The 27,278-nt window shown below is 43.9% G+C and overlaps 1 protein-coding gene across 3 annotated transcripts in view; it reads right to left on the reverse strand.

Moving 5' to 3' along the window:
* The window catches only part of NPAS2 (neuronal PAS domain protein 2), a 108,428-nt gene that overhangs the window by 41,347 nt on the left and 39,803 nt on the right, over positions 1 to 27,278 (reverse strand). For 2 of the 3 annotated variants that reach the window (XM_075092721.1, XM_075092731.1), the window contains exons 2-5: positions 13,772 to 13,825; positions 8,339 to 8,487; positions 5,106 to 5,197; positions 1,707 to 1,796 (exon numbers count right to left, since the gene is read on the reverse strand). In XM_075092721.1, the coding sequence (XP_074948822.1) occupies positions 1,707 to 1,796; positions 5,106 to 5,197; positions 8,339 to 8,487; positions 13,772 to 13,825 (385 nt within the window). Of the gene's footprint in view, positions 1 to 1,706; positions 1,797 to 5,105; positions 5,198 to 8,338; positions 8,488 to 11,083; positions 11,174 to 13,771; positions 13,826 to 27,278 lie in introns of those variants that run through there. The other variant, XM_075092738.1, reaches the window with a different exon arrangement.

The raw sequence follows: 27,278 nt of genomic DNA on the forward strand, positions 1-27,278 counted from the left end.
AAATTCCCACTGTGCACCTCACTGCACATCCAGCTGGGCCCCTGCCCATGGCCGTAGCGATATGCCCACTTTCCGGCAGGCAGAAGCCTTTATTGCTTTCTCAGCTGGAGTCTGTGGGATGCGCCCAGTCACTCCACAAGCCTGGGCTGGTGGGGCAGTTGTTAACTATTATTACTCCATCTGCTCTGAGAAGGTCTGTGGGAATTCCTGCTCCACCTCCAGCCCTGGCATATTGGTCCCTTGCTTGGGCTGGTATGGGCTGCTTCAGTGCATATGAAAAGTAATGGAAATCCTAGTCCTTGCTTTGGGCAAAATTATGACACAAGCATGACTTTGGGAGGAAAAACCAATTTAGTCTCTGATGGTCCAACTCAGGAATTATGAACCTGAATCTGTCCATGTTCAGCCAGGGCTTAAGGTTCTAGGCACAGGGTCTGAAATGTGTCTTTCTGAAGAGCAGTACTTTCCCACAGCAGATCTACTGCCTCCACTAAGAATCAGTATTTGAAAGGGACAGCAATAAAACAAAGACAAAGAAACTCCATGGAAATCAGTAAGTGTGTGAAGACCCACCAGCCTACATGCAGGACAGGGCTCTCTCTGCCTTTGAAGTAAAGGCAAATGTCAGAAAATAGTCAACTACTGGTTTTGTCAACTGTTGAGGATTAAAGAAAACTGAAATAGATAGATTCAGTTCAATCTGTTGTTGCATAGCAATATTCTTGCATTTACCAGGAGCTGCTGCCTTTCATCAAGTTCCTTTTGTCTCAGAAGAAAATAATTTTTGTTCATATTACAGCAAGGTAGAGTGTGTGAAATACATTTGTCTGGGTGGAAAATGTAACACATATTTGGTGAAAAAGTAAATGAGAGAAAAAGGATTGTCATTTTCCTAAGAAGACAGGCGGGGGTGTGGTACAATAATGATTTGGCAGCTATTTTTTTCTCCTGGGCATGTATTTATTTGAGACCAAGCTACTAAAAATGAGTGCGAGGATTCATCCTTAATCATTGTGCCATTTGTCCTAGAGCAGCCTTAGCAACAGGAGCAGGGTTTGGGCAGTCCCTCTCCCCTGCTCCTCCAGCCCAAGGCAGCACATGCAGGAGTGTCTCCCATAGCAAGACCCAGCAGCCCGCAGATAAAACAAGCCCTGTGTGCCGGACCCGAGCGCTGACCATCGGCTCCTCCAGGACCTCCGGGGAGCGGGCTGCGCTCCCCTTGGGAAAGCACAGCTCTGCTGCGGGGACAGCTCGGCAGCAGCCACCTGCTAACTCTGAATTCAATGGGGTTTTTGTCCTTTACCTCCCTGGGAGCAGAATAAGGCCCTTAACAAGCTCCTCGTCAGGCTGCCAGTGGCAATGGTGCTATTCTCTGCTAGCCTAGAAATCAGAGATGGAAAAGATCAGGCAGGTCACCCTGTCCCTCCCTTGGCCAGAGTATTCCTGCAGAGATTTTTCCATTCAAGCCAAAGTGCCTCATAGCAACAAAAACCTGAAGGGGATGAATCAGATGGAGAGAGAGCAGAGCTGATCAACAGCAGCGGCCAGCATAACGTAGGGACAAAACCCCTCACCGCATTTTCAGGAACACACACACACACACACACACACACACACACACACACACCCCTTTTATGTCTGTTTCTTACAAAGCAGGGCCCAATCCTACTATGTGTAGTAGAAAAGCCAGCGCCAGAATTACTCACCGGTAAATGCCCTAGAAGAGGTGTAATGCTGTCAGACACGTAGATGATGCTTCCACCTGTGGTTACTGCTATAATGAAGCCATCTAATGCCTAAGGAAAACAGACAAGTGGAGAGCGCTTTAAAAGGAGCAAGGGGTGTAAACAGGGTGTCTCGTCGCGCATTGATCAAAATAGGCTGACTTCAGCACCGTATTGTTATCAAATTGTAGGAACGTTATCCCAAGTTGCAGAACAGTAATTCTCTGATTTCACAGTCTGATTTAACTTTTACAACATTCTTTGTAGTCTAGTAAAACCTACTATTGAAGCAACAAAGGGCTCACAGGAATATTTCATGTCTCAGTTTTAAAATTAATCACACATTTTAATAATGCAAAATGACTAAGACTAGATCCCTTGGAAGTTATTAAAATGAACATTTGAGCTCTGTGTAAATATCAAAGGACGATGAAAGGATGCGGTCCTATCTCAAAATGGTACTTCTCTGCAAACCCCATAAATCTCAGTTTGTATTAATGTAACGTTGTATATTACTGGGCTTTCATGTAAGTAAAAGCAATGCAAATGATCAAATAATCCTCAGCCTGAGTTTTAATTGAGTGATTTATTTTAAAGGTCATGGTATTAGACTACTCATTCCAAGAGAAATTCACCATTCTGCAGAGTTTTTCCTCACTTCAGTCCCACCTTGCGGTAAGCCCCTTCACTCCTAGGACTGAAGGGCAATGTCAGTCTTATCCCCGTCCTCTGCCCAGGAGCAATTTCACCTTCAGACTTAGTTTCTTCCTTAGTCTGAGCTGCAAAGTTTTGAGCTAAATCTTGTTCAAAGTTAAATCTATGTAGATTTCCAGATCTAAAGCAACATTTCACCTACTCTGAGAAGAACCCCTCCAAAAATTAGGACTCAACAATAGGTGCTCAGAGACTATATGAAAACCTTCCCATTGTAATAGAGGAGTCACTGGTGAAGCTCCCAATGCCTTCAAGTGGAGCAGGTCTGGGTATTTCCTGTCAGTTCACAGGTGATCCGGAGCCGGTGTTGCCTGCAGTGTTGGAGCAGTACAGACACTACAAGCATGACTGAATCAGAGCTGAGTTTGACTATACTCCAGAGGCAATACCTGGTCAGGAGACAGGTGTACTGCAAACCGCCCGATTATGGTGACACGGCGTTACAAAACCTTACTGAAAACCCAGGCATGCCTCCAAGCCAGACTAGTGGTTGATCCCGTAAGCTGCAACACATCCATCCTGCTTCTGCCCCCCGCCCCCCTGCTGAGTTCAATAAGGGAAAGAATTCTGAGAACACTGGAAAATGCTAATTGTTTTTCAAAAAAAAAAAAAAACAAAAGGAAAGCACAAAGCCTTGAATAAAGACACAAACATATGTTCCTTTTTCCAGAGAATGCTGAGCACCCACAACTATTTAAGTCAATGGGAATCTGCTGGTGATACAATCCTTCGGAAAGCAGGTCAATAACTTATACCCCAGTAGAAAAGCGTGTGTCTTAGCATCTTTGAAAACCCTCCAGCTGCTATAGTTAGTTTAATTTTGTTAATCTAAGTGCAGAGAATATGTTTTTCTTTAGTGTAGTACATTCAAGCTGTTTTCTAAAAAGCGTGATAGCTGTTAACCCGTAAAAGAGAGCAGTGGTTTTGCAAGGCAGCTGGATTGTGCATGTTACTATGGTGAAGGTTGTTGGTTTTTTTAAAACTCAAGTCTTTTCTTCATAACCAATGCAAATTATACGAAGTGAGTCACATCAGAATTTTGTGTAAAATCAAGTTAATGTATGCATACATAATTCTATTTTTATTTACTTGCAACTGGTCCTTCCATCATTAAGAGGGCGTACCCTTTTTCAAAGTTTTCACTATTGCAACAGTCTTAGATGGACAAACAGAACCTAATACCCACTCCTACATAATTTGATGACAGCCTTTTCAATGGGGTAAGAAAAGGCCATTTTCAGGAAAGCTGATGTATTACTGCAGTCAATTATGCTCTGATTCTTTTGAATCAGTGCTTGAAAAAACCCTTCCCAACTTTTAATAACAGGATGGGAAAAACTTCAAGCAGTCTTGTCCAAATGTTAATAAAATAAGATTAGTAGAAAGGCAAAAAAAAGAAGAGAATGATGAACAGCTGGCTCAACAGGACATCCGAATACCCAATGTTATCTTGAAGGGCATGGAAAATCACAGTGGCAAGAAGGTGATTTATAAGCTGGGAAACTAAAAGCAGTTGTTTTAATCTAAAAATGTGTGGCATACAAGTAGAAGCAACAAAGGCCCAGCCAGTCAAGACAACTGCCAATTTATTGCTATCCAAGGGAAATATTTCAGTACAGACTGAAGGAGTTATGTATGTTAAGTTCCCGCACACTGAGGTGGGAATTGGGGGTTGCCGGTGCAACGTGAGCAAAGTGTCTCTTCACACTAAACCAGGGGAGTCTCATCACAATGAACTGCAATGGCCAAGGGACTGTCAGCTCCTGGGGGCCAGCAATGTGCTGCAGCTTCGTGCCACCCCTTGGTGGGTCAGGCTGCTCCCCAGCATCCCTCCCTGCCTGTGGCCAGAGCTTGGATCACACCCCATGTTCATGTCATTTGTGGGAGGAGGAAAAGCTTGTTCTCAAAGGACACTGTGGGGCCATGCAACCTCCACGTGTTTAGTACGGGAGAAGATCCTTGCTAAAGAAGGTTCTAGCTGTTGCTGAGAGAGAAAAAAGCATTTTAGCAGCTCATTTGCATTTCATCTCGAACCTACATAAATGCCATTAAGTCACCTCCCTTCAAATCCCAGCTAGCATTAAAGCACCTATGGTATAATTTAAAGGTAATTTAAAAACTATTATTGCAAAATAACCCTACTCCTATTAGAATGAAAAGTGTTTGATAAGGGCCTTGAAAATCATTAGAGTGGAAGTATTAACTATATCAAACCAAGAGGAGCTGTCAGGTTTTATCTGCTTGTACAGCACCTAGCACTAGAGGGACACGACACTCTTGCTTTTTAGGTGCTAGTCTTGCATAAATATTAAGTAATAATAATGCCTTCCAAGAAGAGGGGAAAAACTGCTGCATGCCCTTTTCCTCACTTCTGTTTGTAAAATAAAATGTAACCTGTCATCTGAATCTCTCCCCTGGACTGCATTTCTTGGGAGTCCCTGCACAGTCTTGCAGGCTGCAGCAGCACGGTGCAATGGCACCGCTGAGCGTGAAAAGCAACACGTGGGGACTCTAATCCCTTTTCCCAGTGACAGCTTTGCTTGATGGTCAAATACAGCAGTACCTGAAACCTCCTCTTTTGGAACTGCAGATGACATTTTATTCTAGACACATGGGCACTTCCACGACTGCTAGACAAATTTAGGAAAGGTATATATGCATGTTCACCTCCAACATCAGCTGAGTGAATTCTTCGTTGCTGAGAAATGAAGGCTTCCAGTCCTGCTGAATTTCAGAAATCTCCGTCTGTGCCGAGACTTCTAGACAAATAAAACATTTCATTTTTTTTAATTCAGAAAAACTTGTATCTTGCAAGCCTATATATGAGTCACTATGAAAAGATAGAAATCACCTTTGTATTCAAAAATTGCAGCTTTCAAGAATGGGTTTTGTATACAGAGACAATAATGACTATCTAAACTGGGCCCAATCCTGAAATATTTTCCTCATTTTCACTCAGCTCAGCTTGAACTGACTTTAATGGGAGCCTGTATTCAAACAGCCATTGGCCTCAACCAGCCTTACCTAGGTATTAATCAAAAGATAAAACCACTTTTTGCCTGAAATTAAAATCAAGGCAAGGATTAGCATGTGTCAAATTGATATTTACCATTTACAGCTTCAAACTGAGGATGCCAGAGTGCTAGGGTTCAGCCTACATCTGTGCTGAATAGGGAGCAGCACGAAAACTCCTTCACAGGAGCCCCAAAGGGCCATGACCCCAAACAGCAGAGGTATTGTTCTGTTCTCCAAAATGCAAGTGAAACATGAGTGTTTGCACCAGCCTTGCACTAGAGCAATGGCATCTCATCCCAAATCCTGTCTGGAGGAGAGGGTCTCCTGTGCTGTCAGCCCAGAAGACACCGGAGGGTTTTGCCCCGTTGTTGGCCAGTCCCAGCCCAGCAGCAGCCTGAGGATGCTTGCTCCCCAACAGCTTTCCATGGATGGGTGCAGGTACACCAGGGTAAAAAGTCACAGCTTTGAACTGAAACCGGGTACCATAACAGGGGTAGCTGGATGCAGCACAGTGAGCTGTTCCTTAAAAAAACAGCCACCCGTGTTAGCTCTACCCTAGTAATACAGTAATAAACTTGTCAGACAGCATTATAGGGGCTGGATCTCATAATTGAGAGAGACTTGTGCTGGTTTTGTTCACTGCTCACTCTGCTTGTCAGCACTAGTAGTGAGGGGATGCTGAGCACAGCCCGTCTTCTCCTTTCGGTGCCGCCTGCTAATTAATCCTATTGATTAACACGTAATACCCAGCACTCCCAATTCAGAGCACACAGGCAAACTGGCCAGAGAAATGCAAATGGCTAAATGGTCTTAAAGACAGTAAATTTATACCAGTGCCTGTGCATATTGTTACCTAGAAAGAAGTCGAAGCCTCCGTTCAGGCTTTATTAGTGGAGATGCAGCCATCTGCTTCTACCAGACCATTCAACTTGCTTGCTGCACTGCTGGGGGCTGTCACTGATAGCACAGCGGCTCTCCACAGCCCCCATGGTCTTATACAAATATTTCAGAAACAGAGTAAGGAAAAAAGATAGATCAGCCCCAATCAGATTTTTATTATATAGTCTTAGAATATAGCATACTTTCAACAGATCTATAGCTTGGAAAAGCTGATACACACAAAACTGTGACTGTTCAAAGAATTACTTGAGATTTGGGAGATTCTCTGGATTATAAAGAAGGAGGGTGTTTATGAAGTAAAAAAAACCTGAAAATTGACATCCTCCTCTGTTATAACTAAAATCTTGGTTTAGCCTACTAAATGAAAGGGAAATACCACTGAATAAACCAGATCCAAAGTACACTGAAGATAATCATAATTTTTTTAAAATGCTGATCCTTTGTTTTATGTGACTACCAATCTATTTTAAAAATAGATAACATTTGCTTTTTTTAGCAAGTGCACAAAAACCAGTCACAGTTTGACCTCACTGCTGTGGAAGGATTTGTGACTGTTAGCTTTCTTTTACCTAGCTCTTCTTCCAGAAATGAAGTATTTTCTGGAGTAAATTATTTGGGCTATCAGCTACACTTGTCTACACTTACTCAAATCTTGTGTGACTGTTCTTTGCTTGGCTTTATAATTGAGCATATTCACATCCTCCTTTACTCTGCCTTGGGCAGCTAAAAAACCCCAGATATGTTATTACTGTCATTTTTAATAGGTATATACAATTATTAAACTTTGAGTTGTCCTAGTCGTGCCCTCCTGTATGAAATCATCTTGTCTGTGGCAAAAATTCATTTAAGGAGAAACTGCTCTAACAACAGAACCACTATAATTATTTCCTCAATAAGTTTGACATTTGTGATTCCATTATGTTGGCAGTGATGATATAAGAGTTTTTATGGTCTTCTGTTTCATCCAGAGCTCTCCAGGGAGCGAGGACAGGAGGTGCTGGATGAGAAAAGGCAAGCCTGGTGATACAGTACGTCAGCTCGTGACAGCCCTTGCTGCTTTGTGGGTCCAGGGATGTTCCCCATGGTCACCAGCTGAAGTCTCTTCCTCACAGAGGCAGAGCAAGAGAGCCCCATTTTAAACCAGTGCCCTGATTTATAAGGGAGAAGTGTTTCAACGGTCCGCTGCTGGCAGATGTCCATGCGTCTGGGAGCCTGCAGTGCGCGTTCCTCTCACCAGCTGGAAACTAGACCGACCAGACTAGATCAGGAGGGTCAGAAGTGTCCTCTGCCCTCTCCGAGGAGGCACATGTCTAAGGGACTTAACTGTCACTGCTGTGGCATTTTAAAAAATAAACTCCTGGCTTTCCAAGGCCAAACTTTACTATTGCAGCTGCATGCTGTGGAAATGTGACGTAGCTTCTGCTTGTGCCAACTGGGTGAAGCAAGTCAGTTCTCTGTGGATGCAATTTGCTGAAACCGACTTCAGAAACTGGGTCCTTTTCTGGTCTGAGTTTTCTGCTCCCTATGGAAAATTGAGTCCTACACAATCCACTGAGGAGCAGGGGGGCTGAACAGATTGCTTCCCTGCATTTTTCTGCAGAGAAGCTGGGAGGAATGCTTTGTTCTTCTGCTCAGAACACTGCAAATTTCAAGGAAGGGAATCTTCCCTCTGGCCCCAAATCAATCTTGGTCAAAGCATCCCTCTTCTTCACATGTGCTGCAGGGCACTGCTGCCCACCTTCCCTCGGTTCCTGACATTCACCCCCTTCTCTAGCAGGCTGAGAGTCATCCTCAACTAAAGAGCAGCCAAGGAGACAGATTTGGGCAGCACAGTGCCTGCAAATGTTCTTTTTTGATGAGATAGAAAAAAAAATACCTTATGTTGGCACTTTTAGGCCCCTTGAGCCATTCTGATAATCACTGAAGGAAACAGGATATTGTAGTAACCGTCTGGCAAGTGCATGAAGAGCTGCAGTAAATCTTACCATTGTGTTTCTGCAGAAAGCCAATGACTTTTTCCAGCACAGTAGTTTTGTCCATTTTGCGAGTGTTGCCTGGAAGCATGGAGCTGAGCTCTTTGATGAGAACATTGAACTGATCGCGCCTCTTCTTCTCAGACTTGTTACGTGAAGCCCTGTAGCCAGGGAAGAAAAAAAAGGATGAGCAGGCCAAGAGGAGAAATCATCATGAACTTCCTCTTTGGAGTGTATACACATGGAAATTAGCTTGCCGTGCACCTCAGTATGTGAAGATCGACACTGGCCTCCAACAAAGCTGCAGAGGCAAGTAGGAAGCAACTGTTCCTACCTCCTGCTCTTGTCTTTGGGCTCCCTTTAGAGGGAGATGGAGGCTTTACTTGCCCTTCTGTGCTGCCTCTGGACACTCTGGTTGAGCCTATCAGGTCGGCATTAAGCCTGTAGGTGAAGGAGCTCTGTCCATCTCTTACATATGCGCAGGATCTTGAAAGTTCACACAGCCTCTGGGGAGGCACTCAGAGCAAGAAGAAATAGAAACTCTGGGACAACAGTAAAACTGTCCATAAAGGAGAAGAGTGGGGTCTGGTAAAACTATGGGTCATACCCATCTGTGCAGTCTTAACAGGAGAGAGGGACACCAGTCCTGCAGCTCAGCCATTGCACTGGAGCTGGGTTGACCTAGAGGGACCTGCCCACTTTGGTCACTGGTTCTCTGGCTACATCCAAGCTGGCTTACAAAGAGGAGTCAGGCTGTTGTCTTCCAGTGATTAAGATCAGGGACCTGATCAGAGGTTGCTGCAGCTCCCATCTAGTTCACATGCCATTTAGTTCAGTCCCCCTTCCAAGCTGACAAGGCACACAAGGGCAAGCAGGAGGGAGGGCATCAGCACGTCTCATCCCAGCATGGAGCGGGTCTGAGGTTGGGATGTGTTCCCAGGCCTGGGGGTTCAGAAGTGCTGGCAGGGGTCCCCTGCTTGTCCCTACTCTCTGTGTGCCACTGGGCAAATCGCTTAAGGTCACAATTCCCTGACTCTTTAGGTGTAAAATGGGAACTCTGCAGCTTTCTTCACCAGTCCTGTCTGTTTAGCTTGCAGACTCATCAGAGGGAGCTGCTTCTGCTGTTGTGTTTGAAGAGCTCATAGGAAGAAAGGACCTGATTTCATCTGGGGTGTTTTGGCACCATCATAATACTGTCATTAAGGCTGTTGATAATCTTTTCAGCATGTGTACTTTATTTTTTTAAAATTACATATTAACCTATACATGAGCAAGCATTTTCTGAATTGTTCCCATAAATACGACAATCATTCTACTCAGAGGGTATCACCCAGACTTCTGCAGCCATGCGAAAATAGAAATAAATATAACCCAGAAGGTTTGTCTGTTCTTCTGAATGGTCCTCAAGCAGACAAGGTTTGCCTTGTTAATTACGTAAAGATCTCAAAATCTGGCTGTATGTAGACACGAGAGAAAAGCCAAGAGGCCGGTTCTCACTCTGGTGAGAACTGGTGAGCTGGTTTTCACAGTCCCAGCTAACTCTGCTGTACCTCATAAGCATCTCTGGATGCACACTGCTGAAAATCAGAGCAAAATTTAGCCCAGCATCTACATCCCCCCAAGGACCAGGATGGCAATAAACATTTTCAGCAGAGAAATCACTGCAGAGGCTTCTGGATGTTACTACTGACAGAGGGGTAATTTTTGTTTGTCTTGCTCTCAACCCTGAACACACTTGGAGATACGCTGGATAGAAGCCAGCACTTGATTATTTTACAGCTTTGAACACAAGAGATTGGGTGGATACTGCCTGACTGATTTCAGCCTGTTCTTATTACAGTGCAAAAGGCTGTCAGAACAAGATGTGAAAAGCTCCAGCCTTATCCTATTTCTGTAAAGTTCAAGGGGGCATTAAGAACATCAACATTTTACTTCCTCATAATTCAATCCTCAGTACATTTTAAGCTTAAAAGGTCTTGATCTCCCTGAAAATAAAATAAAACACCAACCGCCTATAGGGAAAGTGTTGCTTTTTCCAAAAAAATAAAGATGCCTTGACAGAAATATAAAGTATCTATTTTTAACACTTGACATTTTATTCACAAAGGAAACATAAAAACTCCTCTAGTGGAAATAATTCTACCAAGATCTGAATCGATGATCACAGTAAAATCTTAAAAAGGAAAAAAATGAGAACAACCCACCACAATTAGGTAATCTAAACTATCCCTGCACAGTTGTAAATGCTTTGTTCAGTCTGGTTGTAAATGTCTTAAATAATGCAGTTTTCATCACTTCCCTTGGAAGATTATTCCCTAGCCTTGCTTACTTCACTGCTAGGGCATATCATTTACAGTAAGCCAAAACAGTCTCTGTCTTAATTCCATACTATTCATCCCAGTTCTCCTCCCTCCTCGCTACTCAAAAAAACCCCCAAAAAACAGCATATCCAAGGGGAAGAAGCAGACAGCATATGAATAAAATCTGGATTTTTAGAGAATACAGCTAAAGGCAATACAGGACAGCTTGATTTCAGAATGATCAAAATCACCCATTTAAAATGTGTTCTAAATAGCAATTTTTATTCTTTTACATATTTGCTGCTTGTTGTCTTAAACATAGACTGATACTTGCTGATTAGTAACCATTATGCCATGCTGACTGACAATGAAATGTGGCTTTACCCTAAGTTTCATATTTATTTTTGCTGTCGAGGTGGGATACATTATATATGCATCAAGTAATCATACTACATACCTTCATTCAGATTCTTAAATTTTTATTGGAGTGGAAAACGGCAAGTGATAGTCCTTATTTATTAAGCATTTACTTATGGTTCACTTCAATCTGGTTTTGGCTGGTATTTGGGATTTAGCTGAATTGCAAAAAAAAATATTTTAAAATAATTTCCTATTAAAGCAAACTAAAAGAAAAGCAAGTAGAGAAAAAAGTGCACAAAGCATGCTTTTTATTTAACATTGATGTCTGTAAAACAAAGTAAGCCTCATCTAGCATCAAAGAATTGAAAATGAAATTACGTTTTCTGATCTCCAGAAGATCAGCAAACCTCAAAGTGGTCTTCAGTGCTCCCAAGGGTGGTGCCATGATATCCACATTTTAGGCCGCAGGGCTTTGGAGTGAAGTAATGCCTTAGGGAATCAGGATGCAGAGTGGGGCTCAAAATAACCAGTGTCATGAAGGAAGAGCTATGCATCTAGGCCACATACTAAACACTTGGCCCAGGGGTGGGAGTGCGGGTGTCTCTCCTTGGGAGAGGATAGACCCTCTTCTCAGCATGGGTGGGATGCCTGTGTAATACAGCCTGTATGTCCCTAATAAATTGCAGCAGACAGTAAATGGTGTGTGCATTAGTCACACTTCCAACTTGAGAAATGCAGCTCCTGACTTGGGTCCATCCCCAAAGAGTTAGATCCAGAAAGTTCCAGTCTCACCTACTTTTTACTTAGAAAATGAAAGAAGAGAACAATTTTCTTGGCTTTTTCACCACCTCTTGTGTTCCTCGGCACTGAGGGACCCAGTCCTTATACCAAATAGAAGAAAACAAAGAGTTTTCCCTGCGGCACAGGACAGATGACAGTCCACAGTTTTCAACACACAACAGCAAAATGTTCAGCCAATGGCTTGTCCCAAGTTTGACTCTCTCTAAAGCTTTGGAAGAAAGTCTGTAGCTTTTAAATGAATCGGAATGGTTTTAGTGTACTGTAGTAGCTTTAGACCTTCATGAAGTCTCTCATGATTTCAAGCATAATTTCAAATTTAGATAATTTAGATTTGTTTCTAAAATGTACATTTATGAATGTACTTAAATTACAAATTAAAGAAGCAATTTTCTTTTTTAGTTTTCAAAGTTATAAATTTTTTTATCCACCTTGACAGAGGCCTGCCCCAGAGTATGACAAAATTTCCCTCCAGGAACAAATGGCATGAAAACCATACCAGATGGTGATGACAATTGCTGATAGTGAGGATACGTGTTACCCTATTTTTGTCTTATAAGGATTCATTTAATGCATTTTTCTAAAAACAATTAGCACACAAATATCTTGAAGATAATCAGGCTGTAAGCCTGTGAAGTGGCTATGCAAGGTGGGCTCCCTTCCCCTGCTCTCCCTTTCCCTGATCCTGGGGCTCTGGGGAACCGTGATACCTCCCACTGTGCTACACCCTCTCTGAAGAGGCATCTCTTTGTGAGGCAGCATGGTGGCGGGAGGCATCCCTTCCCCAAATCTACCCTCTCCCCTGGCCCCGGGTGCCTGCCTGATTGGCAGATGGTTGGGCAGAGCCGCACAGAGAGCTGTACCCCATGTTGGACCTCTCCTGGGCACGAAGCCTGCCGTGAAGAGCAGCACCAGCGTGGCTCTGGGGGCTGGTGGGCCCCCGGCCTCAGCGGATCACCCCTCGCAGGCCTAAGGGGAGGCAGTTAGGTCAGCGCTTTGCTCCCAGTATCAAAGGCAGGCCTTCTGCAGCCTGAGCACGCACACGTTAGGAGGGAGCAAAGGGGAATGGTTGAGCTCAGTTGCAGCCTGTGCTGACCTATATTGGTGAGAAAAAGCTGCGGGGAGAAAAGAAGCGGAGAAGGAATCAAAAGAGATGAAACTGGATCAACTAGTTCTGCCTGGACTGGAAATACTCTCATTAGAGGGAACCAAGGGGAAAAATGCAGGCAACCCATGGCGCGCTCTAAAGCAATTAAACCGTGGTCTGCAGTATAGATAACATGTCCAGGAAAAAAAAACAACTCAGGTGCTTCCAAAGATCTTTTCTGCAGATGCCAGTTAGATCTGACAGTTTTTAAGAGTTTTACTGCCGTGGGTCTTCTGCCTTGAAACACACCCTTCCCTTCCCCACAAAGTGTTCACAACAATTTTCGGCCAATGGGGACTTGATGATGGAGTGCAGAATGTATGTGAATAAAGGTTTGTGCCAGGTTAGGGCTGACACAGCACTTTTTGTGGTCTTGCTCTGCTCTGAAGGTGTGTTTTCATTACCGTGAGATACGCATTGCTGAATAAATGACCATTATAATAGGGAAAAAAAACAAACCACTTTTTTAGTTCTTTTACTGTTGCAAAATGTTTTTTTTGTAAAAACCACACGTTTTTATATACTCAGGAAGCTTGGATGATGTATTATAGCAGCAGGAGTACATTGTTGGTTCTTCAGTTCTCGTGTTCTGCAGTAATGTGAAGAAAACAATCAATGCCTTTGCTTTTTTGACATTTTCCACAGGAAACATTGCTAGGTTATTTTCTTCTTACAGGGTAGCCAAGAATAGGAATCTGTGAGGTGGCAGGTCTTCAAGTTGTGTTTGTCTGTATTTTACTCACTCTCTCTTTGATTAATTGATTATGGATAAACCAGCTTCTGTAGCAACAAACAGTATCAAGTTCATCACAGGTTAAACATAACAGAAAAAGTGCTCACCTCTTTGCCCTGTCTTTCTCATCTTCATCCATTAGATTGTCTAAGCAGTTTTTTCTGTTGAAGGAATGCAAGAATCATTATGAAATGCCATTTTGTTAGCTCTACTTGCAGGTTAATCTCAGAGTCGCTCTATTTCATTTTAATAAGAGAGTGATGATATCCATGTCAGATAAAAGTGTCAGCAGTCCTTTATGCCACAGCCCTTGATTTTACGAAATATCCATTGTAGATGTTATTCCTGAGCACCATGCTAGCCTTAGGGGCTCCAGTCAGGGATCAAGGCTCCCAGGCACAACATGGTGCGCCAGCACAGTACAAAACCAGCCACTTCTTGGGGAATTCTTTGGTGTGGAGGTTACTCTCTGCAGACTTGCAGGCCGGATGAACCCTGGGGTATGCCCAAGTTGAAAAGGTGTTTTCAGCGCCCCTACATTCCCCCCAGAATCATCCTCAGTGCATCACTGATGCCTCTGACTCCTCAGGTGGAGCTTCCTACTGGAAGGCTGTCCTCTGTGGGCCCTGACCCAAAGCCCAAAGAGGCAGTCGTAACTACACTGTATTACACCCCAAGTTCAAAGTGTCCTCATAAATCCCGCTGCCTAAGCTGCACTGCAAAAAAACCCTCACTTGGCCAGCAGTAGCTGACAGACCGCCTGCCTGGTGGTGCCAGCACCGAGCGTGGGGACCGTGCCATCCCTGGCACTCTTTTTGCTAATCTTCACCAAAACATTGTGGCCTGCTGTCACATTTATATTCCAATTGCTCCAGCAGTTTGAGCTGTAAGGAGAAAGCACTCTGGGCACAAAATGTGTTCATAAAGCCACAGAGTAAAAGGGGATAAATTGGGTAAATTAAGTAAATTTGTATAGGCAAGGTGGAGGGAAAAATACAAGAGCAGCCCAGCTGAAGGCTGAGATCCTCAGAAACACTTGTCACCAGCTCGCTGACCAACCTCCTTTGATCTGTGGCCTTATGAGAAAGCGATGCTTGAGCGTAACCGCTTCAGCCTGAGGAGGAAGCCCTGTGCTGCTGCATCCTCTCACAGCACCTCTCGCCCATGTCAGGCACGAAAGCTGCGTGCTGCTGCATCCCACACAAATATTTTCCGAACCGGCAGTGCAATGCTGCTACAAATCCTGCATATTGTCAAAGCGTCATTTTCAAAGCGGTGGTGTAATGACAGGCAATGATAACACTAATTTTCAAAAATCAATGTTTCTCATTTAATGAGTCCTCAACATGTAAAACGTGAATAATATTGGAGGGGGAGGAGGGAAGTTAATTGCTATGCATTATTTAAGCCCATGGTATTTTCCACATATGAGTCATACAGGAATTTGTCTGTTTAAAGAGCATTTTATGAAAAAACAGGAGTGAAAACTTACTGATAGTAAGAACAGTGGATAAACCCCCTCCTTCTGCTACTAGTTCTCTTACAGCATTATTCCACCTGCTCATTACTCAATAGATAGCTAAGAACATGAAACTACCCTGTAATTTTTTATCAAATATAAGAGTAATGAGTAATTAAAGCCACTGGTCACTGATTGGAGGGTAAAGCTTCTACTTCATGGCATTCAGCTTGTTGATGGAGGACCATAAATAGGAAATATGAAGGCTGAGGGACTGGTTTTTTTGCTTGCAAAACAGCCAAGTCAGCCACATAACAATCCATATTTTAGACTAGGAAAATTTATAGAGCCATTTAAATTTTATTTACCAGTATTTTACAAATACCTTAGATGGTTATTCACCCAGTCCCAGAACCAGGCTGCTAGCCTAACAAGTATGTTTTCAAACAGTTCAGGCTAAAATCTAGTGAGAAAATTTGGTGGGTTTTATTGTTATTTTCTCACATTGCAACCAAAATGTTCAACTATGTTATCTGAGAATAAAGAAGGCATCATTCATATGGCAAAGGTTAGCATTTAGGATTTTCCTGTCTTTCTTTGCTAGACCTTTGCTCAAAATGCTCTGTTGCATGCACTCTTGTTGAATCTAGGATAGGACAAGTGAAATGGGGCAGTGTCAGCAGAAGAAATTGCTTTCTCTGAATCCCTGAAGATCTTCCTCTGCTGCACTAAGGCCTCTTCTGTCTGTAACAGATTCCCAGTAGAAGGCAGAAATATGGGGACAAGAACTCCAGGTAGCTCTGAGGATGGATTGGGTGGATGGGGCAGTCAGCAGTGCTGCTCAGCCCCAGCTCTTTTTGAGAGGCAGAACATACCTCAGAAAGGGGCTTCCTACAGCTGTACCTTATAAACCATCAAGGAATTACACTGCTGGGAAGCCTCTACCCTTATGAGAGAGCAACAGGTCTAACTGGTCTGTTCTGCCAAGGATTTGGCTAGATCTGTAAAGCAATTCATGGCCAGCTTCCAGTAAACAAGGTTTCTCACTGACTGACATGAAATTCTGGACCTGCTGTGCTGTTGCTAATGTTAGTCAATATCTAATTGTCATTTTGCTGTTTGCTCACACAGCAAAAACTCCAGAACATCGTAAGCATTGCTAACAGTGTTTGCCAGTACATATGTACCATATGAAATTAAAACTGTTCTCAATAAAATAGATATGGCAGAGTATATAATTGCTGTGAACTGGTACTGCCATCCCTCTCCTGAGCCATACCAGATGCTGGCTTACACCAGGAGGAGAAACCCATGGTATGGAGCTTAGGTGTATGTTTAGTGTAACCTGTATCCTCCCAGTCCTTCAGCTGTGAGGGTCCCAAATAGCAAACTGGAAATCTGCTCTTTCATCCCCATCAGTGCCTGGTTTAGGAGGCAATTCTGGCTCATTGCAGTGACAGAGGCAGGCAGTAATAGCCATGGCTCTGTGCCATGGTCCCCCTGCAAGGACATGACATAAAAAACAGGTAGTACAAGGATTTGTCAAAATTAGAACAACCCTTTCATGCTAACAAAGAGAATTTGGAAACCTATGGGTAATAACAACATGACAAAACTCCTGCCAATGGAGTATTTAACACTGACAGTTACGTTTGGAGCTTCATTAATACCATCATTACCAACAAGAGTGAAGAAGCTACCACTCAAACAGATGGGAACCACCTGGAATAAGGAAGAGAAAGCTCACATACTCCCATCACGATGGTACTCATACAGACACACAGAAAGACGCATGCCCACAAGCAGGGAAGAGTGGCATTTTGGAAACAAAAGACTGGCTAAAACTGTTAACCATGTAGCCCTGGCTTAGTTATCAGATGGCGAATTATAGCACAAACATTCCCCCCCCCCCCCCCCCATTCATTCATACGGTGAATAGTTGCTTGGGAAAGAAGTAATTCAGGCAGAATGCCAGCTCGCTTCAGGGACTCTCCAGAAGAAAGGTTGCACATGTTTATTTTGATACACTTTATTCCCAGTGGACACAGAGCTTGCACTATAAAATTCAGCTGGCACTAATCACCTTATCCTGCACTGGAAACATGTTTTTTTAAGTGAGTTAAACTACTGCTTTTCTGTGTGGGTGAGGTTGGTTTTTCTCCTTCCTGACCTACTGCTTATAAGGATACACTATAAAATGACTGACACTCAAATGTAAGTACTCAGCTGTTGATTTCCCACTAAGTTGCCACGTGGCCAGCTAATCTCAGTTCCTACAAATCAGCCTGGCATTTAACAAGAATTTTTAATCATATTTGTTTAACTCAACTGAATTAAATCAGAGACATAGATCTCCACTAGAAGTCCTGGGATGTGCCTGGGGAAGCCTAGTGAGAAATCACAGTCCTTGTGCTCCTCTGGCTCTATGTTGGGCAGCCGGCAGGAAAGACTGGGCTTTTCCTCCCTTTCCCTCTCCGGCATGGTGGGGGTCTGCCTCCATTGCCTCACATGCCTGCTTGGGGTGTTCAGCCACATGTGCTGTATAGGGCATGCTCAGCCCTGGGGAGAGAGGTGCTGCCCACCATACCCTGGTGTTGCTTCCCACCCACTACAGATATACCTGAGCGCTCCCTCAGACCTTACCCTCAGAATACTTAGGATGCTGATACAATACCACCATCCTAAGTAAAGATTATGATATTGCACTTGGAGAACAATCCTTTCACAGATAGCGGATGGGCAAGGGTTGTATGGAAAATTGGGACACTGGGCAGAAACAGCTTGAACTACCCTCTGTCCTCTGGGTAGACCCTCCCCAACAACTGTTAACTTTTTGAGGAGGGAAGAAAAAGAGCAGTAGGGTGGACAGTAGACATGCCCCCCATTCCGGAGACATCGCTCAGCCTCCAGTGCCTGTCTCTGCTGGGCATTACTTCCGCAAGATACTGAGCACTGCCTCAACAGGGAGTTACTCTCTGGTTCCCTCTTTGAAGGGGCAGAAAGAGGCTGTTAGCGAAGAGCTTGGCGGTGTAAAGGAGCCATGCAGGTATGTTTGGTGGTTCAGGATTTAAAGGCCAGATCCACCTATGCACGGCATCCCATGCAAAGTGAGTAGGATCCAAGACATCGGAAGAAGGCACTGAAGGGGAGTACAGGCTCTGGGCACGAGCCAGTGGGGACAGCTTCTGGCCAGCCACTAGCATAGGCGACGGTGCGGCTGGGTCGCTGCACTGGCACCGCTGCCAGGTCCCCTGCCCGGGGATGACAGACAAGGTCTGACGGGCGCTGTGGTCGGGCAATGGCATTGTCCCATGGGTGCTCCACAGTGAGGGTTAGATGGGCACTTGCCCACACTGGGGAGCACCACTGTGGCTTGGTGCTAGCAGCTGTACCCCTTCTTCTCAGCTAAGGCAGAGCTCTAAAATGAGTAAACCACACTATTTCCCTTCCAAGCCTTGCTGGGGGGCAAAGAGAAAGATTAGCAAATGGGAAATGGCAGGAAAGGTCACAGGGCGACAGGCAAGAAGTGACCATCTGACCACGTTAAATGCCTTGTTCCATGTTCCTCTGACATGGATGAAGCACTCAGATATCCCACCATGAGGGCTATAGCGTGAACACACAGAGGAAGGATTTGTATAAACACAAATCAGAATAAATCAACATATTCAAACATCAAACTGAACTGCGTCCCTCCATCCTTATTTTTCAGCTGTAAACCCATGAAGTGTTACAAGGACATGCTGGAGTCCATAACTAAATACAGCACAATCCCACCCGCAGCAATCAAAATTGATTTATCAAACTATAAACAAAGTAGCCTTAAGAAAACTTAAGAAAAGATAGTAAAAAAATCACTTTCCTGATTATATACATTGTTATTTGAGAGGGGACTCTGACATTTCAGTGGGAGAATGGCAGTCTGCAGTTACCATGGGTCATGTAATGCTGTGATTGTTACGGGAATTACTGTTTTTACGAGTAAAAGTGAAATGCAGTAGCATGGTAAGTGTCCAGCTTTAGCATTACGACTATTTTTGCCTGACGGTGTACAGCTTGGACTTCCTGCATTCAGTAGGTTACTACATTTTGTTAGCACTAGAGAAGAGGTTGTTTAGAGGTTTCCGAAAAAGAAGAAAACATTTTGAGAAAATAGTGGGCTTCATGAACCTCATGCGCTTCTCCATGTTTCATTCATATGTGTACAACGAATCTTCAGATGGTAACGGGCTTAAAGCAAAACAGACATTAAAAATAATCTAAATGCAGTCAATGAAAATGATGGAATTTGACATAAATTAATGCTCTACTCTTCTGAATTGGGGATGGCACGGGGACACTCACAGGTAATTCAGCTGAGTATTATGAGATTATGATGAAGAGAAGTAAAGGCTCAAAGCATATTCTGGTTTTATTCTTTGCAGTATTCCCAATTAGTGGGAAGAGGTATTCTTTTCCTAATGTCAGAAACCTTACACCTATTTCTGGGTGCTATTAGACAGCTTCCCACCTCTCCCCTGGTGCTGGTTGAATTTTAGGGTGTGCAGCCTGCGAACCCTCTGTAGATCTGGTATAATTCTCATCAGTTTAAGTCAGAGTGAGACAGCTGATGTCAGCAGTGCTGTGCTGGAGCGGGGCCAGGGTAAGTGAGAGGCGTTGTTTATCTCTAGCTTGTGAGCAAACTGTAAAGTTTGTGTGGCACGTGGGATTTCTGATGAAGATCAACACATACATGCTAGTTATCTTCCTTATTATTATTATTATTACTGAATGACTAAAAACATTCAGACTTCAGTGAACAGGCTAAGTGAATCCCCAGGTTCAACTGCTGCTCTGCTCTCCCCTCGCACGGCTGGAAACAGAAAGGCAAACAAATTAAACTAACATTAATCAGCAAAGACTGCCATCTGTATAACTCGGAGCACTTCTCCGTGTGCTCGTCCCCTTCCAGCAATGCTAAACAGGATTAGCCTTCCGTGGGTGGATGGGAAAAGTAGGTCAGTTCGGTAACATTGCTGCGTGCGATGAACGGAGGAGGATGTGACTGCAATGGTCTGCTGGCAGTCCTTTTGCCTTCTGAATGAGCCATGGAGACGAAGCACCTGGGCTTGCCATGGGGCACATGAGGCAGCTCAGAACTCTGTGTCCCTGCAGAACGATACCTGCCATTGGTAGAAGCAGGGGTTTTGCAAACCACGGCCAGTGCGTTGGAGTTAACGGGTGCATTTCAACAAGGAAACTGAGGCACAGGGCAGCTAAAGGCTTAGTTACTACGAGTTTGTGCACAGTCAAGCATTTGTCAAAGCCTATGCATGAGCAAAGTAGTAAGGGATGGTGAGCCATCCAGTGGAGGTATTGTCTTTCTCTGTTGACTGTACTGGGTGTGTAGGGATGGTGGCAGGAAAACCAAAGCTCACCTAGAGTTGACACTTGCATGGCATGTCAAGGGCAGCAAGAAAAGTTTCTGCTGCTACTTCAGTAGTAGAAGTCTGAACAATGGAAGTGTGAGACTGCTGCAGTATTGGGAGTGGGTGGGGAGGTGAGTTAGTGACAGCAAACACAGGTAAGGCTGAGGTACTGATGCCTTCTTTGCTACAGTCTTCACCAGCAAGGTCTCCCAGGCCTCTGTGTTGGAGGCAGGGTCAGGGAGGAGCAGAAAGAGCACCAGCAGATGAGGGTCAACTCAGGGAACTTGAGGGAGCTTGAAGGAAGTCGACCCATACAAGTCAATGGGGCCCAACCACCTGCCTCCATGGGTGCTGGGAGAGTTAGTGGTGTCCTTGCTAGGCTGATCTCTCTCATCTTTGAGAGGCTATGGAGATGGGAGAGGTACCTGATGGCTGGAGCAAGGCAAATGTTGACTTCATAAAAGGCCAAGAGGGTGATCCAGGGAGCAACAGGCTAGTCAGCCTTACTTCAGTCCCTGGGGAATCATGGAGTGAGTCCTCCTGGAGCGTATCTCTGGACATATGCAGGCAAAGGTGATCAGAAACAGTCAACATGCATTTACCAAGAGTAACCTGACTGCCTGCTCTGATGAAATGACAGGATCTGTGGATGGGGAGAGAGCAGTGGATCTTATTTATGTATGCTTCACGCTCAAAGGCAGGGCTGTCATCATGGTGGGGACCCAGAGAGGCTGGAGGAAAGGGCTGACAGGAGCCTCATTAAATTCAGTGGCGACAGCTGCCAAGACCTGCACCTGGGAATGAAGAGCCTTGGGCTCTGATACAGGCTGGGGATGGACTGACCAGGGAGCAGCTCTGCATGAAAGGTCCTGGCAGTCCTGGCAGGCAGCAGGCAGCGTGCTCTGCATGAGCCGGTGGTATGCCTTGGTGATGAAGACGGCCAACAGTACCCTGGACTGCATGGCCTGCACAGCCTGATCAAGGGAGGGCATTATTCCACTTGAATTGGTACTTGTTAGACCACATCTAGGGTAGTGTGTCTAGTTTTGGGCCCCCCAGCAAAGAAAAAATATACATTAACTGGAGGGAGCTCAGCAGAGACTCCTCCAAGGCAGTGGAAGCTGGAGCACTTGCCCCATGAGGAGGCACTGGAGCAGCTGGGCTGGTTTGGTCTGGACATGAGATGGCTTTGGGTCACCTTACAGCCCCTCAGTACCTACAAGGAATCAATGAGGAGCCAGAGCTGGGCTCCTCATGGTGGTGCAGGATGAGAGAATGAGAAATAATGGGCATAAGTAGAAAGAAGAGAACCTTTTCTCCATAAGAACAGCCTGGCAGTGGAGCAGGCTGCCCAGAGAGGCTGTGCCACCCCATTCTTGGAGGTTTTCAAGACCTGAGTGGAAAAAGTCCTGAGCAGCCTGGTCTGACCTCAAAGCCAGCCCTGCTTTGAGCAGGAGGTTGGACCAGAAACCTCCTGAGGTCCCTTCCAACCTGAATTGTCCTGTGATTCTGGATCCACTGAGCTGTCTACCACAGGGAACATCCTAAGTGTATCAGTCCCCCAAATTAGTTCATCTAATATATTTGTTCCTGAAATCTATTTTATTATGCTTTTGCTCTTCTGTGCTACAAATAGCTTGTGCACTGTCTCCCCTACACCGACATCCCTCCTGCTTTATAAACCTGCCATCTGGGAGAGAAGAATGCAAGGTACACATCTTAACATTGTATGTCTGTATGTCGTGTGTCTGTCATGTCACTTTGAGATGATGATTTAAAAAAATATTCACTTTATGATGGAATTAGCAAAAAAAGAAGAAAAATGCCTCTCATGAGAATGGCCCTTGACTGTTATTCTTCTCTCTCTACTTCTCATGTTCTTAATCTGTTTTAGGTATTTATAAAACTTTAATCCTCATAACATCAGAAGTCCTGAATATACAAAGACTTTAACATATGCTTAACTCTATACTTCTATAAGAAGTCCCTCGTGTGTGTGTATATTTGCAAAATCTAGGCCTAAATGTGAAAGTAGAGCTGGACAGATTATTTTGTGATTTTTAGCTCTAAAATCTTCCCTTGCAAATGGTCTCGGTTATAAAGTATTCTCAGTTGTAAAAATCTGTTAAAGTTTATTTGCTTCTGCAAATATTTAAATAAGTAGAACAATATAACATCTGGCCTATGATCTTCTGATGGTCAAATGCTCAGCCAGTACAGGCAAACTGGCAGAGTATAACACTATAAAGATTTATTTGTCAAAAACTCAAGGATTGTTGCTTTGTTTGGCACAAACTACCTGGGAAACACCAACACAAGAAGAAAATCAGTCTTTTTTGATGAGACTGTTGTCAAAGTTGCTCTCTCTTTTTTTTTTTTCTGGCAGCAATAGCCTTGACGAGATCCTTTTAATCCTTTCCATCGAATTAAACAGGCTACACTGGCACTAGAGTATAAAGCAAGATGCCCAGGAGCTGACGTAAGTTGGTCTCATTCCCCCCCAACTCTCTGTTTGTTTGTTTGTTAACCACTTATGGATAGCTCTCAAAGTACCTAATTACTCTTATTTTAAAAGCTCTTGGCTTGGGAGTAATTTCACTAACAGCAAAGAAATTTACTCCAGAAGGGAATTCTGAATTTTTGACAGTGCCATCAAATTAATTTTCATGATTTACACCAGCTGTGATGGTGTCCCCTCCATACATAAGATGCTGAAGAACGAGGCCACGCACTTCTGTGGAGATTTCAGCAGGAAAGCAGAAAGTAAACATGAAGCTCAATTTCCTTCTGGTTTGAGGCACCTAACTTGATGTGGCAGCTCCCTCTCCATTGAGCAGGACCTGGGCTGAAGGATTGTCCTCTCTCAGTGTCCTTGCCTTTGCGCTGCCCCAGTGAGACCTCATTTGCTTTTCCAACCAACAAGAACTGGTGAGCCCAGCTCCAAGGAGTGGACCAGGACTTGAGCCAGGCTCTCCTTGGCCTTCCTCATCCTCATGGGCGTCCCAGCATGGTGACACCCACAGGGCTCAGCTGCTCTGCCACTGATGGGGGCCAGAGGCAGGAGGTGTGGGGGAAACGTGACCGCTCCTACACAGAGCCTGCAAGAAGGAACAACTTCCCTGCTTTATGCAAGAGGCAAAGCTGTGGCCTAAATCTGCTGCTGTACAGGGAGAAAAAATCCCTATACAATATAAAGAAATAAATACAGATATCAACACCAATAATCCCATCACTTCTGTGTTAACAGCTTGATAACATATCTGCTTATAACTCACACACTGCACTAAATTTTCTACTCTATAGTAACTATCATATCCCTGTCAGCAGAACTAAATATTTAATCATCTGGGGAGATGAATCATGAAAAGCTGTTTTGGGGAGGTACTTTTAAATGGCCAATTTGTTGTCATTTAATTTTGAGAACTTGCTGTCTCTCTCATCTCAGGAGGGACCCTGCAAGCCTGTGACCACAAAGACTATTGCCCTATATGGCTTGCTGTCTCCCTTGCAGGTGAACCATGTAACCTATTGGGTTTTAAGGTCATTTCTGACAAGACCAAGGCAGAAAGGTGCAGTCAGCTCAGGGTTTGGCTGGGCACCACGAAGCCTAAAGACATAAGGAGGTCAGAGACACACAACCTGCCTGGTTGCATGGCACTTTGTGGATGAATGCTCTCTGATTGCGGCCCCCAGTTTTGTCTCTGAGTCCACATACCTGCTGAGAGTTCAGACACAGCATCAGACCAAGGCTGCACCTGTATTTTGCACCATCTCAAACGTTTATGCCCTTGAGTCCCTCCTATCTCAGGCTGAGCCACACTCCAGCTGTGGTGCCAGCACGTACCCGCTGAGGCACAAAGTGCCGCTGTTCTCAGCTTGTTCATGCTACCAGTGGTTCCCATTTTTACAATGATAAAATTTCTCCAGCGTGATGTAAAATTCAAATCAGGTTTTATGAAATGAATCTCTAAGGAAAAAGGATAATTATTAAAGAGCTTCATTAGTGCTTTGCAATCTTAATTATGATAATTATATTTTTGTAGCTAATAAAACTGAACTCCTGCTTTTAAATCCCATTAATGAGCATTTTTAATCCTTCTTCTACTGGGACAACAAAGCCATAATGTTGAACTTTATATTTACAGAGGGCACAATTTTTAATAACAATGATGCACTGTTTACTTAGGATTTCCATTCCCTTTTATCTGCACTTTGAAGGTGCACCTTCTCCCAAGATGCAAGAAATGAAGAAAAGCAAAGATGAATTCAGCAGCTTGGGCTTGATTTCCCTTCCTGGCAACAAGAGGGCACAGTTCCTGCACGGGGATGGCAGCTGCCTCTGGATATTGGCTGCCATCAGGGAAGCCTGTGACACCACTGCTCCCTTGGAAGCGCAGATTTAAAGCCTTTTTCCTGAACAGCCCAAGGGCTGAGCTTCACCCGCTCTGTGTCCCCATGTGGACTTCAACAAGACCGTGTGCACCATGCCAATAAGCAGAGGATGTAACCCACGGCATGAAAGAGAGACTTGCCAGGGGGAGGAGAGCAGGGAGCTGCTACGGGACTGCACTGCCGCACCGCTGTCCCACGGGCAACTGGAAGACCGAGGGTTCGCAGGAGCCATACTGGGGTGGCCAACAGTAATCAATGGTCAGGGCCAGGGGAAAAGGTGGCAGCTGGGGGCAAAGGCCAAAAGAAGTCTCAATAAAAAGGAAATGCCTAAATTCACAAACTATTCCTCCAGTGAGTGAGCAGGAAAAGGCACCTCCCCAACCAGCTACTGGAAATCTTGAAAAGTGCCAGCAAGTGAGACAAGTATAAACAGTCTTTTCTGAGTATAGTTTATAATCCCTGATAGAGCAGAATTTGCTGCTGTGTCCTACATTATAAACCACCCACCACCACCGAGATGCAATGGACCAGTGGAATTTTTTAATGAGTCTGCAGCCAAATATTTTACAGTTACTAACACAGAGAGAACGTAAAAGATCAAAGAGGGAAGAGCATACAAATTCAGATATCTCAATAAAGAAATGAAAACAATAAAGCATATATTGAATATTATCTGCCCATTAATCTCTGGAGTAAATTCAGAAAACTAATTAAAAGCTTCTACACAGATAAATGATAAGCTTCTTTATTCAATGAGCTCAACATACGAACAAACAGAGGTTTGTGTTGATATCATTATTAGCAATTGCATTAAAGCAAATGATTTTTGCTGTGCTACTGGGAATTCAGTGATTTGAAAAACAAAATGTTAAGAGATGAAAAATTCAAACCTTTACTGTACTGAGCATATTGCATTTCCTGGTTTTTTTATTTATTTCGGGTAATGATAACTCTTATGGGTCAGCATGACAAAAAAAAAAAAAAGCCATAACGAAGAGAAAACCAACCCAAAGCTTGTACAGAAGCAGGGAAAATCTCTGCATAATTATTCTCCAGTGGAAGTCCAGCCTTAAAAGGCAATATTGCCTTCCTGCGTGGGAATTTCTCTAATTCATCAGTGCTTACTGCACCTTGTGTCCATTTTTCTTCTATTGGCCTCAACAGTCGCAGGAGATTTTGGCTGAATTTTATAGGGAGCTTTTGTCTCCTCAACCGTAATTGATAGATGTTCTATTTTTGTGGTGCAACATCACTGTCTTGTGTGACGTGGCGTGGCGGTGCTGCATGGGGAGCTTGCAAGGCAGCCAGCCTTGTTCTCCCTTGCTGCTCCCCTGTCCCAGACACCCCCTTAGACGGGTATGACTTGAAAAGAGGCATCCTGAAGAGCACTTAAGACAACAAATTTTACAGCTTAAGCTGTGCGTTCAATTTAAATGCAGAGCCTGAAATTATTAATTTCAATACATAGCCGGTCCTGAATCTGATTATTTAGGATCAATTAAAACTGGTCTGTTTCCAGAATTCAGATATCCTCCTAGGGATCCTACACACGGAAATAGCTTGCAAAACTCGATTTTTTTATCCATAGTGCACTCCAGTGACCTGGGGCTGATTAGCATAAAACCAGCTTTAAACTGATGAAATGGGGGAATGAGAGAGAATGATAGCTGCTTTTGTTTATATTTTTTATTCATACACCAACTTATTCCTACTTCATATTGTACATTAAATTCTCCCTATTGACCAAAATGAAACAGAGATTTCAAAAAGTCTGAGGCTAATGTCCTCTTGAACACAGGCTAAATGCAGGGTATAGTCCACAGAGTGTAAAGAGAACTTAAATTTTAGCATATTCACTCAACTGCAGCGTTTCAGAAACAGAGGAGCCATTAAAAGCCCATAGCGAAATATCAAATTATGCCTCTGGCAGATATTAACTTCGAAAAGAAAGAATAGAGACACTCTGAAAACCACAGTGAAATACTGATGTGCTGATTCACCTCGCGCTTATGTACTGTGTGAGTTAGAACTGCAAAATAATATCTCTCTTCTGTGCCAAATGATATCGGTAGGAAAGCATCTTGTAGCTCTGATGGGTGCTGCTTTCCATTCTGAATGCGCATTTTCCCTTTCCACTTGCAAGAAAATTTGCTGTCAGAATGTCAAGCTGACTTGCTATTTTATTTGCCATCTGTGTCAAATATTCATACAGACACACTAAGCATGTGCCTATGTCCCAAAAGGCTTGAGCTGTTGCACACTGTTACCTATCTTTCATAATTACCAGGGTAAAAACTAGGAAGGGGAAAAAAATTACATAATTTTAGATCTCTACTCATGCTGAATCACATTTTA

This window comes from Phalacrocorax aristotelis, chromosome 1, assembly GCF_949628215.1.
Source record: "Phalacrocorax aristotelis chromosome 1, bGulAri2.1, whole genome shotgun sequence".
NCBI lineage: Eukaryota > Metazoa > Chordata > Aves > Suliformes > Phalacrocoracidae > Phalacrocorax > Phalacrocorax aristotelis.